Source organism: Oncorhynchus mykiss, chromosome 1 (genome assembly GCF_057628025.1).
Source record: "Oncorhynchus mykiss isolate SJ-2025 chromosome 1, ASM5762802v1, whole genome shotgun sequence".
Classification (NCBI taxonomy): Eukaryota; Metazoa; Chordata; class Actinopteri; order Salmoniformes; family Salmonidae; genus Oncorhynchus; species Oncorhynchus mykiss.
The window spans coordinates 2,374,922-2,391,271 of record NC_143022.1 but is presented as its reverse complement, the minus strand read 5'-3'; the positions used below and the strand labels follow the sequence as shown (position 1 = coordinate 2,391,271).

Sequence of the window (16,350 nt, the reverse complement as noted above, 5' to 3'; positions counted from 1 at the left end):
ATCCTGTCTGGGTTGGCGCCCCCCCCTTGGGTTGTGCCGTAGCGGAGATCTTTGCAAAGTAGGGTCGTCACTAATTTTAGTTACCAAAGTTAAAAGCCGGCCTGTTTCTATAATTTCGCTAACTAAATTCTGTGTTTAAACCTAACCCTTAAAGCCTATTTTTGTTTTCATGAATTTTTATGATATATCGCCAATTTTGACTCTGTGGCTGCGGTACCTAGGTGTCAATCGCAAAGCGACCTAAGCGAAAAAATTACGCAAAAATGTAATTGACATTTATTTCAAAAGTGCAGCTCAATGTTGGAATACATATTTCCCTACTTCAGTCAACCAGTCCATTTAGAATTTGTGATAAAACGGTTGTGATTTAACAAGGAATGTATCCCATCAGTTAGATGTGTTTTTATAGGCCCTTATTCCTGTTGGCGCACACAGCGCGTCGATGTGGAGCGATCGGGACACTGGAGGGGAAAGGGAATGAGCTGCTTGTCTTGCTTTATTTTTTGGTTCTGAATTTTTTGGTCTTCAAGACAAAATTTCAACCAAATAGTTGTACAGTATAAAAAATTAAAAACAAAAATGTAACCTTTATTTAACTTGGCAGGTCAGTTAACAAATTCTTATTTTACAATGACGGCCTACCGGGAAACAGTGGGTTAACTGGCCTAGGAACAATGGGTTAACTGGCCTAGGAACAGTGGGTTAACTGGCCTAGGAACAATGGGTTAACTGGCCTTGGAACAGTGGCCAAGGAACAATGGGTTAACTGGCCTAGGAACAATGGGTTAACTGGCCTAGGAACAGTGGGTTAACTGGCCTAGGAACAATGGGTTAACTGGCCTAGGAACAGTGGGTTAACTGGTCTAGGAACAGTGGGTTAACTGGCCTAGGAACAATGGGTTAACTGGCCTAGGAACAGTGGGTTAACTGGCCTAGGAACAGTGGGTTAACTGGCCTAGGAACAGTGGGTTAACTGGCCTAGGAACAATGGGTTAACTGCCTTGTTCAGGGGCAGAAAGACAGATTTGTACCTTGTCAGCTCGGGGATTTGATCCAGCAACCTTTCGGTTACTAGTCCAACGCCCTAACCACTAGGCTACCTGCCGACCCCTTGTTAAATGTGGAGTTTTGAGGTCAGTTCGGGGACTCATCCCTAGACGTTGTTTCAGAGGCTGTCGACCGTACAGTTCAACAGGGTGCAGAGTTGACTGGCAGGTTAAGGGGTGGTGTCAAATTAAAATGACTTTCCTCTGTAGTTTGAACCGCATTAAGGTTACAAAACAGGTCACATTATAGGTTTTGAGTAGTAAACTCTTAGTTTATGAATAGTAAGCTCTTAGTTTATGAATAGTAAACTCTTAGTAAACTCTTAGTTTATGAATAGTAAGCTCTTAGTTTATGAATAGTAAGCTCTTAGTTTATGAATAGTAAACTCTTAGTTTAGTTTATGAATAGTAAACTCTTAGTTTAGTTTATGAATAGTAAACTCTTAGTAAGTTCTTAGTTTATGAATAGTAAACTCTTAGTAAGCTCTTAGTTTATGAATAGTAAACTCTTAGTAAACGCTTAGTTTATGAATAGTAAACTCTTAGTAAGTTCTTAGTTTATGAATAGTAAGCTCTTAGTTTATGAATAGTAAACTCTTAGTTTATGAATAGTAAACTCTTAGTAAACTCTTAGTTTATGAATCGTAAACTCTTAGTAAAGTCTTAGTTTATGAATCGTAAACTCTTAGTAAAGTCTTAGTCATTAATTCACGGTAATCCATTCTGCTTGTTTATGTTTTATCTGTCGGCCCCAGCCGCACTTAGGCTCTGTGTGTAGTTAATCCGACCCTCTCTGCCTAATCTATCGCCATTCTACCTGCTGTTGTTGTGCTAGCTGATTAGCTGTTGTTGTCTCACCTACTGTTTTAGCTAGCTCTCCCAATTCAACACCTGTGATTACTGTATGCCTTGCTGTATGTCTCTCTCAAATGTCAATATGCCTTGTATACTGTTGTGCAGGTTAGTTATCATTGTTTTAGTTTACAATGGAGCCCCTAGTTCCACTCTTTATACCCCTGATACCTCCTTTGTCCCACCCCCCACACATGCGGTGACCTCACCCATTACAACCAGCATGTCCAGAGATACAACCTCTCTCATCATCACCCAGTGCCTGGGCTTACCTCCGCTGTACCCGCACCCCACCATACCCCTGTTTGCGCATTATGCCCTGAATATATTCTACCATGCCCAGAAACCTGCTCCTCTTATTCTCTGTCCCCAACGCCCTAGGCGACCAGTTTTGATAGCCTTCAGCCGCACCCTCATACTACTCCTTCTCTGTTCCGCGGGTGATGTGGAGGTAAACCCAGGCCCTGCATGTCCCCAGGCACCCTCATTTGTTGACTTCTGTGATCGAAAAAGCCTTGGTTTCATGCATGTCAACATCAGAAGCCTCCTCCCTAAGTGTGTCTTACTCACTGCTCTAGCACACTCTGCTAACCCTGATGTCCTTGCCGTGTCTGAATCCTGGCTCAGGAAGGCCACCAAAAATTCTGAGATTTCCATACCCAACTATAACATCTTCCGTCAAGATAGAACTGCCAAAGGGGGAGGAGTTGCAGTCTACTGCAGAGATAGCCTGCAAAGTAATGTCATACTCTCCAGGTCCATACCCAAACAGTTCGAACTACTAATTTTGAAAATTACTCTCTCCAGAAATAAGTCTCTCACTGTTGCCGCCTGCTACCGACCCCCCTCAGCTCCCAGCTGTGCCCTGGACACCATTTGTGAATTGATCGCCCCCCATCTAGCTTCAGAGTTTGTTCTGTTAGGTGACCTAAACTGGGATATGCTTAACACCCCGGCAGTCCTACAATCTAAGCTAGATGCCCTCAATCTCACTCAAATCATCAAGGAACCCACCAGGTACAACCCTAACTCTGTAAACAAGGGCACCCTCATTGACGTCATCCTGACCAACTGGCCCTCCAAATACACCTCCGCTGTCTACAACCAGGATCTCAGCGATCACTGCCTCATTGCCTGTATCCGCTACGGAGCCGCAGTCAAACGACCACCCCTCATCACTGTCAAACGCTCCCTAAAACACTTCTGTGAGCAGGCCTTTCTAATCGACCTGGCCCGGGTATCCTGGAAGGACATTGACCTCATCCCGTCAGTTGAGGATGCCTGGTCTTTCTTTAAAAGTAACTTCCTCACCATTTTAGATAAGCATGCTCCGTTCAAAAAATGCAGAACTAAGAACAGATATAGCCCCTGGTTCACTCCAGACCTGACTGCCCTCGACCAGCACAAAAACATCCTGTGGCGGACTGCGCTAACATCGAATAGTCCCCGCGATATGCAACTGTTCAGGGAAGTCAGGAACCAATACACACAGTCAGTCAGGAAAGCTAAAGCCAACTTCTTCAGGCAGAAGTTTGCATCCTGTAGCTCCAACTCCAAAAAGTTCTGGGACACTGTGAAGTCCATGGAGAACAAGAGCACCTCCTCCCAGCTGCCCACTGCACTGAGACTAGGTAACATGGTCACCACCGATAAATCCATGATTATCGAAAACTTCAACAAGCATTTCTCAACGGCTGGCCATGCCTTCCGCCTGGCTACTCCAACCTCGGACAACAGCTCCCCCCCCCCCGCAGCTACTCGCCCAAGCCTCTCCAGGTTCTCCTTTACCCAAATCCAGATAGCAGATGTCCTGAAAGAGCTGCAAAACCTGGACCCGTACAAATCAGCTGGGCTGGACAATCTGGACCCTCTATTCCTGAAACTATCCGCCGCCATTGTCGCAACCCCTATTACCAGCCTGTTCAACCTCTCTTTCATATCGTCTGAGATCCCCAAGGATTGGAAAGCTGCCGCAGTCATCCCCCTCTTCAAAGGGGGCGACACCCTGGACCCAAACTGTTACAGACCTATATCCATCCTGCCCTGCCTATCTAAGGTTTTCGAAAGCCAAGTCAACAAACAGGTCACTGACCATCTTGAATCCCACCGTACCTTCTCCGCTGTGCAATCTGGTTTCCGAGCCGGTCACGGGTGTACCTCAGCCACGCTCAAGGTACTAAACGATATCATAACCGCCATCGATAAAAGACAGTACTGTGCAGCCGTCTTCATAGACCTTGCCAAGGCTTTCGACTCTGTCAATCACCGTATTCTTATCGGCAGACTCAGTAGCCTCGGTTTTTCGGATGACTGCCTTGCCTGGTTCACCAATTACTTTGCAGACAGAGTTCAGTGTGTCAAATCGGAGGGCATGCTGTCCGGTCCTCTGGCAGTCTCTATGGGGGTGCCACAGGGTTCAATTCTCGGGCCGACTCTTTTCTCTGTATATATCAATGATGTTTCTCATGCTGCGGGCGATTCCCTGATCCACCTCTACGCAGACGACACCATTCTATATACTTCCGGCCCGTCCTTGGACACTGTGCTATCTAACCTCCAAACGAGCTTCAATGCCATACAGCACTCCTTCCGTGGCCTCCAACTGCTCTTAAACGCTAGTAAAACCAAATGCATGCTTTTCAACCGTTCGCTGCCTGCACCCGCACGCCTGACCAGCATCACCACCCTGGATGGTTCCGACCTTGAATATGTGGACATCTATAAGTACCTAGGTGTCTGGCTAGACTCTAAACTCTCCTTCCAGACCCATATCAAACATCTCCAATCGAAAATCAAATCAAGAGTCGGCTTTCTATTCCGCAACAAAGCCTCCTTCACTCACGCCGCCAAACTTACCCTAGTAAAACTGACTATCCTACCGATCCTCGACTTCGGCGACGTCATCTACAAAATTGCTTCCAACACTCTACTCAGCAAACTGGATGCAGTTTATCACAGTGCCATCCGTTTTGTCACCAAAGCACCTTATACCACCCACCACTGCGACTTGTATGCTCTAGTCGGCTGGCCCTCGCTACATATTCGTCGCCAGACCCACTGGCTCCAGGTCATCTACAAGTCCATGCTAGGTAAAGCTCCGCCTTATCTCAGTTCACTGGTTACGATGGCAACACCCATCCGTAGCACGCGCTCCAGCAGGTGTATCTCACTGATCATCCCTAAAGCCAACACCTCATTTGGCCGCCTTTCGTTCCAGTTCTCTGCTGCCTGTGACTGGAACGAATTGCAAAAATCGCTGAAGTTGGAGACTTTTATCTCCCTCACCAACTTCAAACATCTGCTATCCGAGCAGCTAACCGATCGCTGCAGCTGTACATAGTCTATTGGTAAATAGCCCACCCATTTTCACCTACCTCATCCCCATACTGTTTTTATTTATTTATTTTTATTTTTCTGCTCTTTTGCACACCAATCTCTACCTGTACATAACCATCTGATCATTTATCACTCCAGTGTTAATCTGCATAATTGTAATTATTTGCCTACCTTCTCATGCCTTTTGCACACAATGTATATATAGACTCCCCTTTTTTTCTACTGTGTTATTGACTTGTTAATTGTTTACTCCATGTGTAACTCTGTGTTGTCTGTTCACACTACTATGCCTTATCTTGGCCAGGTCGCAGTTGCAAATGAGAACTTGTTCTCAACTAGCCTACCTGGTTAAATAAAGGTGAAATAAAAAAAAAAAAAAAAAAAGTTTATGAATAGTAAACTCTTAGTTTATGAATAGTAAACTCTTAGTTTATGAATAGTAAACTCTTAGTAAACTCTTAGTTTATGAATAGTAAACTCTTAGTAAACTCTTAGTTTATGAATAGTAAACTCTTAGTTTATGAATAGTAAACTCTTAGTAAACTCTTAGTTTATGAATAGTAATCTCTTTTAGCATGTAGTCATAGATTGGTGTGGTAGACAGAATGTAGACCTAATCATAATAATTACTGTACGATTGCGTAGTATACACTATGTGTATACTACGCAGACTTGCAGAGAGAGTTCGGCAAGGTCGTAGCTGTGGACTTTGACTGTCGGTAGCTCGCTCTCTCTGTCTGTCTCTGTCTCTGTCTCTCTCTCTCTCGTCTTCTGCTCTTAAAGTGAAAGCTAAGCTCTTTCTCCCATACAACCTGGTCAACCTACAACCTAGAAAACCCAACCTTGTGTCGGTCTGTCTTCGTTTTAATATGAATTGAATCTGTGATCCTCAGAACGTTTATAGGTGTGTTATCATGTTGAATAGAAATAGGGCAGTCCATTCAGTTCTGGGATAATTGCATGTATTGTCAGCATCTGACATTATGCTTTGATATGCAGATTGTATTTCCTGTCTTAATGTGACCTTTATAAAAAGGTGCCAGATTTCATTTCATAGCTCGTCTTGATGTGACCTCTATGAAAAAAAAGGTCAGACTAGTCTGCTACATCAGGGCCGAGGAGAGGAGAGCGCTCAGAGGCTGCGTCCCAAATGCACCCTATCCACTACATCAGGGCCGAGGAGAGGAGAGCGCACAGAGGCTACGTCCCAAATGCACCCTATCCACTACATCAGGGCCGAGGAGAGGAGAGTGCACAGAGGCTACGTCCCAAATGCACCCTATCCACTACATCAGGGCCGAGGAGAGGAGAGCGCTCAGAGGCTACGTCCCAAATACACCCTATCCACTACATCAGGGCCGAGGAGAGGAGAGTGCACAGAGGTTACGTCCCAAATGCACCCTATCCACTACATCAGGGCCGAGGAGAGGAGAGTGCACAGAGGCTACGTCCCAAATGCACCCTATCCACTACATCAGGGCCGAGGAGAGGAGAGTGCACAGAGGCTACGTCCCAAAATGCACCCTATCCACTACATCAGGGCCGAGGAGAGGAGAGCGCACAGAGGCTACGTCCCAAATACACCCTATCCACTACATCAGGGCCGAGGAGAGGAGAGTGCACAGAGGTTACGTCCCAAATGCACCCTATCCACTACATCAGGGCCGAGGAGAGTGCACAGAGGCTACGTCCCAAATGCACCCTATCCACTACATCAGGGCCGAGGAGAGGAGAGTGCACAGAGGCTACGTCCCAAATGCACCCTATCCACTACATCAGGGCCGAGGAGAGGAGAGTGCACAGAGGCTACGTCCCAAATGCACCCTATCCACTACATCAGGGAAGAGGAGAGCGCTCAGTCAGCCCACTGACACCCCTATCAGACCACAGCAAAATCACAGTCTACTTAAACAGAGCAAGACCGACATACCCGATATAGAGAGACCGATATAGAGACAGACCGAGAGAGACAGACCGAGAGAGAGAGACAGAGACAGACAGATGACCTCTGAGGAAGGCCCACATCCCACCATGCTCTGAACTACCAACAATAGAGGACGGCTGTTTCAATTCACACTGAGATAGTGGCTGTATACTAGCACTGAAATATCTCTCTCGCTCTCTCTCACACGCTCATATCTGACATTTATTGCCTTAATTATTGAAGCATTTGGTGCAAGTGTGTGTGTGTGTGTGTGGATCTGTGTGCTGCAGGGCTGTGCCTGTGTGTTGGTGATGTGAAACCTAATGACACCATACTGTGTTGTTGATTACCTATTCATTCCCCTACACATCTGTTACCATGACGATAAGGACCACAGACAACACCATTCACTCCCCTACACATCTGTTACCATGACGATGAAGACCACAGACAACACCATTCACTCCCCTACACATCTGTTATCATGACGATGAGGACCACAGACAACACCATTCACTCCCCTACACATCTGTTACCTGGACGATGAGGACCACAGACAACGCCATTCACTCCCCTACACATCTGTTACCTGGACGATGAGGACCACAGACAACGCCATTCACTCCCCTACACATCTGTTACCATGACGATGAGGACCACAGACAACACCATTCACTCCCCTACACATCTGTTATCATGACGATGAGGACCACAGACAACACCATTCACTCCCCTACACATCTGTTATCATGACGATGAGGACCACAGACAACACCATTCACTCCCCTACACATCTGTTACCATGACGATGAGGACCACAGACAACACCATTCACTCCCCTACACATCTGTTACCATGACGATGAAGACCACATACAACACCATTCACTCCCCTACACATCTGTTACCATGACGATGAGGACCACAGACAACACCATTCACTCCCCTACACATCTGTTATCATGACGATGAGGACCACAGACAACACCATTCACTCCCCTACACATCTGTTACCATGACGATGAAGACCACAGACAACACCATTCACTCCCCTACACATCTGTTACCTGGACGATGAGGACCACAGACAACACCATTCACTCCCCTACACATCTGTTACCATGACGATGAGGACCACAGACAACACCATTCACTCCCCTACACATCTGTTACCATGACGATGAGGACCACAGACAACGCCATTCACTCCCCTACACATCTGTTATCATGACGATGAGGACCACAGACAACACCATTCACTCCCCTACACATCTGTTATCATGACGATGAGGACCACAGACAACACCATTCACTCCCCTACACATCTGTTACCATGACGATGAGGACCACAGACAACACCATTCACTCCCCTACACATCTGTTACCATGACGATGAGGACCACAGACAACACCATTCACTCCCCTACACATCTGTTACCATGACGATGAGGACCACAGACAACACCATTCACTCCCCTACACATCTGTTACCATGACGATGAGGACCACAGACAACACCATTCACTCCCCTACACATCTGTTACCATGACGATGAGGACCACAGAGAACGCCATTCACTCCCCTACACATCTGTTATCATGACGATGAGGACCACAGAGAACGCCATTCACTCCCCTACACATCTGTTATCATGACGATGAGGACCACAGACAACACCATTCACTCCCCTACACATCTGTTATCATGACGATGAGGACCACAGACAACGCCATTCACTCCCCTACACATCTGTTATCATGACGATGAGGACCACAGACAACGCCATTCACTCCCCTACACATCTGTTATCATGACGATGAGGACCACAGACAACACCATTCACTCCCCTACACATCTGTTATCATGACGATGAGGACCACAGACAACACCATTCACTCCCCTACACATCTGTTATCATGACGATGAGGACCACAGACAACACCATTCACTCCCCTACACATCTGTTACCATGACGATGAAGACCACATACAACACCATTCACTCCCCTACACATCTGTTACCTGGACGATGAGGACCACAGACAACGCCATTCACTCCCCTACACATCTACTGTGTGTCCCAAATGGCACCTTATTCCCTAATGACTTTTGTCCATAATGGATGCAGGCCAAACCCCCCCGCTGAGTTGGAACAATAAACTCACGATCACTTCGTCTTGCCTTCCTGTTAGTTTGATCTGCAACAGTAGTTAGGACTCATGAAGCATGTTACAGTTAAGTTCACAGGGCAGTCAAATTAAAGTGTTAACCATGTCACGTGACACTCAACACTGCTCAACGATTGGCTCGTGCCATTCAAATCCTGTGTGTTGTGTAATAACAGAATATGAATCGTTAGGGCACTGGCACCATATTGTTTTGGATAGACATCAGGTACATGATATCAGATTGATGGGTTTTTTGTTTTCAAATAACTTAGTTCCCACTTCCCAGTGATTTTATTGTTTGATATTATAATAATAACAATAATAATAATAACAATAGGGGTCAGGGTCAGATGCTGCTCAATATTGTGTAGCCAATGCTAACTATCGTTAGTGCAATGACTGGAAGTCTGTGGGTATCTGCTAACATGCTAGTTAGAGGTAACCAATGCTAACTACCGTTAGTGCAATGACTGGAAGTCTGTGGGTATCTGCTAACATGCTAGTTAGAGGTAGCCAATGCTAACTACCGTTAGTGCAATGACTGGAAGTCTGTGGGTATCTGCTCACATGCTAGTTAGAGGTATCTGCTCACATGCTAGTTAGAGGTAGCCAATGCTAACTACCGTTAGTGCAATGACTGGAAGTCTGTGGGTATCTGCTAACATGCTAGTTAGAGGTAACCAATGCTAACTCTGTTAGTGCAATGACTGGAAGTCTGTGGGTATCTGCTCACATGCTAGTTAGAGGTAGCCAATGCTAACTATCGTTAGTGCAATGACTGGAAGTCTGTGGGTATCTGCTCACATGCTAGTTAGAGGTAGCCAATGCTAACTATCGTTAGTGCAATGACTGGAAGTCTGTGGGTATCTGCTAACATGCTAGTTAGAGGTAGCCAATGCTAACCATCGTTAGTGCAATGACTGGAAGTCTGTGGGTATCTGCTCACATGCTAGTTAGAGGTAGCCAATGCTAACTACCGTTAGTGCAATGACTGGAAGTCTGTGGGTATCTGCTCACATGCTAGTTAGAGGTAGCCAATGCGAACTACCGTTAGTGCAATGACTGGAAGTCTGTGGGTATCTGCTAACATGCTAGTTAGAGGTAGCCAATGCTAACTACCGTTAGTGCAATGACTGGAAGTCTGTGGGTATCTGCTAACATGCTAGTTAGAGGTAGCCAATGCTAACTATCGTTAATGCAATGACTGGAAGTCTGTGGGTATTTGCTAACATGCTAGTTAGAGGTAGCCAATGCTAACTAGAGGTGCTAAATACTTGACGTGTATCCCCTGTTGAGTTACACGTGTAAAGCACAGGGAGCAGATGGGCCAGAACATGTGGATGATGTGAAAAATAACTCACCGGATCAGCTGGTCCACAGAACTCCCTGAAGGTCTTCGGGGCGTCAGTCCCTCTGATCTCCAGGGCCATGCAGGGTCCAGAACATAGCTCTGCCACCATGTTCTGTAGAAAGACTCACAACAGTTAGCTTAGCTGCATTGGAGTACATTGACTTCCATAGTTTTTTTAATGATAAAATGCTAATTTTAGTGGTTGGTGGCAATGGCTTGGTATTGGCCATATATAGTCTTCTTTTGAGCCACACAACCAAAGCGTGGATTGCCGGTAAGGAAGCATAAATACCTATAAAATATTTACTAAATAAACTAAAGTGAAAATAAATAAATAAAATAAAAATAAAAAGTAACAACAAAATTACATAACATTAACAAGGCTATATACAGGGGATACCGGTACCGAGTCAATGTGCAGGGGTACAGTAGATAATAAACAGTGAGTAGCAGCAGTGTAAAAACAAAGGTATAAAGGTGAACAGGTAAAATGGTGCCAGAGAGAATGGTGCCGGAGGGAATGGTGCCAGAGGGAATGGTGCCAGAGGGAATGGTGCCAGAGGGAATGGTGCCAGAGAGAATGGTGCCAGAGAGAATGGCGGACGTTTTACGTGCTCCTGACAATTGTGATATTTTGTGTCCTCCTTTGCGCCAATCTTAACTTTTTTTGTACATAATGTTTCCTATGACCGAAAAGAGCTTCTGAACACCAGAACAGCAATCACTAACCTCCATTTGGACGAGGACTTCTACATCAATGAGTCGGAGGCGAAAGACATATTGATTATCGTGGACCAGGCCCAAATCCCTGACACTTGGAGAGGAGACGGCGCTAGAGGCCAGCATGTTGGATAGCTGAAGAGACAGCTAAATCGCCTCTACCCTCCATTCTATTGGCAAACGGGCATTCACTGGAGAAAAAACTGGATGAGCTCCGTTTGAGACTATCCTGTCAACGTGATCTGAAGAACTGTAATATCCTATGTTTCTCTGAGTCATTGCTGAACAAGGACATGGTAAATCTAAATCTATCTGGACAGAACGGCTGCGTGGGAAAGGGTCAGAGGAGGGGGTGTGTATCTCTATATTAACAACAACTGGTGTCTAATATTAAGGAAGTCTCAAGGTTCTGCTCGTCTGAGTTAGAATATCTCATGATAACCTGTAGACCACACTAGTTTTCGTCTATATTTTTCGCAGCTGTCTAATTACCTCCACAAACCGATGCTGGCACTCTATCACCGCATGGCAAACGGTACCGGAGTGCCAAGTCTAGGACAAAAAGGCTTCTCAACAGTTTTTACCCCCAAGCCATAAGACTCCTGAACAGGTAATCAAATGGCTACCCGGACTATTTGCATTGTGTTCCCTATGGCATCCTATTCCCTATGGCACCCTATTCCCTATGCACCCTATTCCCTATGGCACCCTATTCCCTATGGCACCCTATTCCCTATGGGCCCTATTCCCTATGGCACCCTATTCCCTATGCACCCTATTCCCTATGGCACCCTATTCCCTATGGCACCCTATTCCCTACGGGGCCCTATTCCCTATGGGCCCTATTCCCTATGGCACCCTATTCCCTATGGGCCCTATTCCCTATGGCACCCTATTCCCTACGGGGCCCTATTCCCTATGGCATCCTATTCCCTATGGCACCCTATTCCCTATGGCACACTATTCCCTATGGCACCCTATTCCCTATGGCACCTTATTCCCTATGGCACCCTATTCCCTATGGCACCCTATTCCCTATGGCACCCTATTCCCTATGGCACCCTATTCCCTATGGGCCCTATTCCCTATGGCACCCTATTCCCTACGGGGCCCTATTCCCTATGGGCCCTATTCCCTATGGCACCCTATTCCCTACGGGGCCCTATTCCCTATGGCACCCTATTCCCTATGGGCCCTATTCCCTATGGCACCCTATTCCCTATGGGCCCTATTCCCTATGGCACCCTATTCCCTACGGGGCCCTATTCCCTATGGCACCCTATTCCCTATGGCCCCTATTCCCTATGGCCCCTATTCCCTATGGCCCCTATTCCCTATGGGCACTGGTCAAATGTAGTGCACCATATAGGGACCAGGGTGGAACATGTACTTTCTGGTCCACCAGCCACATTCTTTGGATTTGTTAAAACGAACTGCTCCCAGATGCTCTGTGTGACCACCTGCCAATGTGAGTGGTAAGAATAGACATTCTACCAGCCAATGTCTAAATCTACCAGCATTTGGCTGGGTGTTAATTTCCCACCCTGTTTGGGACGCAATCTGCTTCTAGGAACAGAGATCAGATCAGACTAAATGGTGATGTCTTTGGTTTCCAAGGCAACGGACAAGGTCCCCTGCCCTCAACACCTCTGGCAACAGTCAGACTTCCAGGGGGGAGAATGGCTCTTTTATAGGCGATTGAGAAGGATACATATATATATATGATACAAAGACAAATGTCTACCAGAGCTAAGGTATATCTATTCCCTGAATAACTACCATGTATCAGTGAGTAAAACAAACAGCATCTAAGATTTATTTTAAAAAGACATTGCCTCAGCATGTGGTATACTAGAATATGGCTGTCAGCATTCAGGGCTCGAACCACCCAGTTTATACTAGAATATAAATGCCTGTGATATACGGTCTGATATGGCTGTTAGCATTCAGGGCTCGAACCACCCAGTTTATACTAGAATATAAATGCCTGTGATATACGGTCTGATATGGCTGTTAGCATTCAGGGCTCGAACCACCCAGTTTATACTAGAATATAAATGCCTGTGTGCTTGTGCAAAGGTGTGAGTGCCTTCACGCAGTGGTATGAATAAAATTAGCATATTCACATAGTTTACAAACCGTGTTGAAATGTCTAAATATTCCCATACTCACAGGGTACTCGGTCACAACCCCTTTGTAAACTTCCAGGAATTCCTCTGCGTTGGCCCGGTCCATGTTAAACTGTGAGTAGAGAAGAGAAAACTGTAATCAGTAACTGACTGCAACTCAAACGTATACAAAATCTAATAACAAAAAACAGACTTCATTTGAGTTGAAGTGAAACGTAGAAAATGTGTCACTTTTGAGACCCTTTTCAAATGACCTGTGTGAATGTGGAGATGGTTACATGAGTTCAGACTGGGGAGGATCTGTAGAGGACATTTTGTGTCAGTGTTTCTTACAGCCACACCAAGTCCTACTTAGAAAGGTCTTCCCTGCCTCTCTCAGCGCTACATGTACAACACCAGATGGTTGACAACGGGTCTCTGATGCTGCCGATGAGAACATTGACTACGCATCAGACAACTGTTCATTCTGTCTGGTTTATAGAACCAATAGGGCTGCGACGGACTTGGAACCTGAGGTTACGGTAATTGGCCAGGCCAATTATTATTATTATTTTTATTTAACTAGGCAAGTCAGTTAAGAACAAATTCTTATTTTCAATGACGGCCTAGGAACAGTGGGTTAACTGCCTGTTCAGGGGCAGAACGACAGATTTGTACCTTGTCAGCTCGGGGGTTTGAACTTGCAACCTTTTGGTTACTAGTCCAACGCTCTAACCACTAGGCTACCCTCAACAGGATTCAACCTGTCTCTAATTGTTCTCTGAGGAGCTTGTTTTGGTCTCTCCACGGTAGATATGCTGCCCATTTTATCAGTTCAACCACCTCAAGTGGCAGTTTAGAATTAATCTCCCAATCTAAATGATTTATTTTTTAGTATTTATTGAGAAACATGTTTAAAATGAATCTGGGTTTAAAGAGAAAACTACATTTAGATTAGAGGAAGGATTTAATTTAACTGGGATTAATTTAAAACTAGGTTTTACATTTGGTGCAACAAGATTAGTAGATAAACCTTGATTTAATCTTGTTTAAGAGTTAATCCCTGTTGTGCAACCCACCCATAAAGTTAATTTCCTTTAAGTTTTACTTACGTGCGTTATTGCAAACAGGATGAATGTTTGGGAATATTTATATTCTGTACAGGGTTCCTTCTTTTCACTTTTTGATTTAGGTTAGTATTGTGGAGTAACTACAATGTTGATCCATCCTCAGTTTTCTCCTATGTACCCGTTTTAAAGTCACTATTGGCCTCATGGTAAAATCCCTGAACAGTTTCCTTCCTTTCCGGCAACTGAGTTAGGAAGGACGCCTGTATCTTTGTAATGACTGGGTGTATTGATACACCATCCAAAATGTAATTAATAAATTCACCATGCTCTAAGGGGTATTCAATGTCTGTTTTTATTTTATTTTAAATATTTACCCATCTACCAATAGGTCCCTTTCTTTACAAGGCATTGGAAAACCTCCCTGGACTCACTGCTCAACTTGAGGGACCTTACAGATCATTTTACTGTATTTATACTCCGGACTAAGACATTGCTCGTCCTAATATTTCTTAACTGCATTCTTTTACTTTAGATTGTTGTGCATTGTTAGATATTACTGCGCTGTTGGAGCTAGGAACACCAGCATTTCACTACACCCACAATAACATCTGCTAAACATGTGTATGTGACAAATAACATTCTATTTGATATCGGACAGGACCGGGCCTGATGAGCATTGATTAGTCTACAAATTAAGAAAAGATTCCGTATCAAATTATACCATGCCAGGTTGGAGAGGGTTGGCACATTGTCTGTTTGACACAGTATCACTGTCCTTAGAGACAGAACAACCTTGTCCACTGCTGTTGAATAATGAATGAATAGTCAGACACATACAACCTTGTTTTTATTTTTAAGAATACTGATTTATTTATTTACTAGCAAGCAATGAAAACGTGCATTGTATAAAAGAAAGTCCATCAAATGATGTTTTTACTGAAGTGCCAGAGTCTATAGAACTCTACACATCTAGCAGAAAGCTGCTCCAGCATCACTCTACACATCTAGCAGAAAGCTGCTCCAGCATCACTCTACACATCTAGCAGATAGCTGCTCCAGCATCACTCTACACCTCCACACATCTAGCAGATAGCTGCTCCAGCATCAATCTACACCTCCACACATCTAGCAGATAGCTGCTCCAGCATCACTCTACACATCTAGCAGATAGCTGCTCCAGCATCACTCTACACATCTAGCAGATTGCTGCTCCAGCATCACTCTACACCTCTAGCGGATAGCTGCTCCAGCATCACTCTACACCTCTAGCGGATAGCTGCTCCAGCATCACTCTACACATCTAGCAGATTGCTGCTCCAGCATCACTCTACACCTCTAGCAGATAGCTGCTCCAGCATCACTCTACACCTCTAGCAGATAGCTGCTCCAGCATCACTCTACACCTCTAGCAGATAGCTGCTCCAGCATCACTCTACACATCTAGCAGATAGCTGCTGGAGCATCACTCTACACCTCTAGCAGATAGCTGCTCCAGCATCACTCTACACCTCTAGCAGATAGCTGCTCCAGCATCACTCTACACATCTAGCAGATAGCTGCTGGAGCATCACTCTACACCTCTAGCAGATAGCTGCTCCAGCATCACTCTACACATCTAGCAGATAGCTGCTCCAGCATCACTCTACACCTCTAGCAGATAGCTGCTCCAGCATCACTCTACACATCTAGCAGATAGCTGCTGGAGCATCAGAGGCCAGTTGGAAAGAGGAGGAGATGTAGAACGTTTAATAGACAGGCCAAGTTATCAAAACAATTG

The 16,350-nt window shown here is 45.2% G+C and overlaps 1 protein-coding gene across 5 annotated transcripts in view; it reads right to left on the bottom strand.

Moving 5' to 3' along the window:
* nme7 (NME/NM23 family member 7) overlaps positions 1 to 16,350 on the bottom strand; it is a 115,932-nt gene that overhangs the window by 27,730 nt on the left and 71,852 nt on the right. For all 5 annotated transcript variants that reach the window (XM_036940834.2, XM_090184740.1, XM_036941823.2 and 2 more), the window contains 2 exon segments: positions 13,568 to 13,636; positions 10,686 to 10,787 (listed from right to left, as the gene is read on the bottom strand). In XM_036940834.2, the coding sequence (XP_036796729.2) occupies positions 10,686 to 10,787; positions 13,568 to 13,636 (171 nt within the window).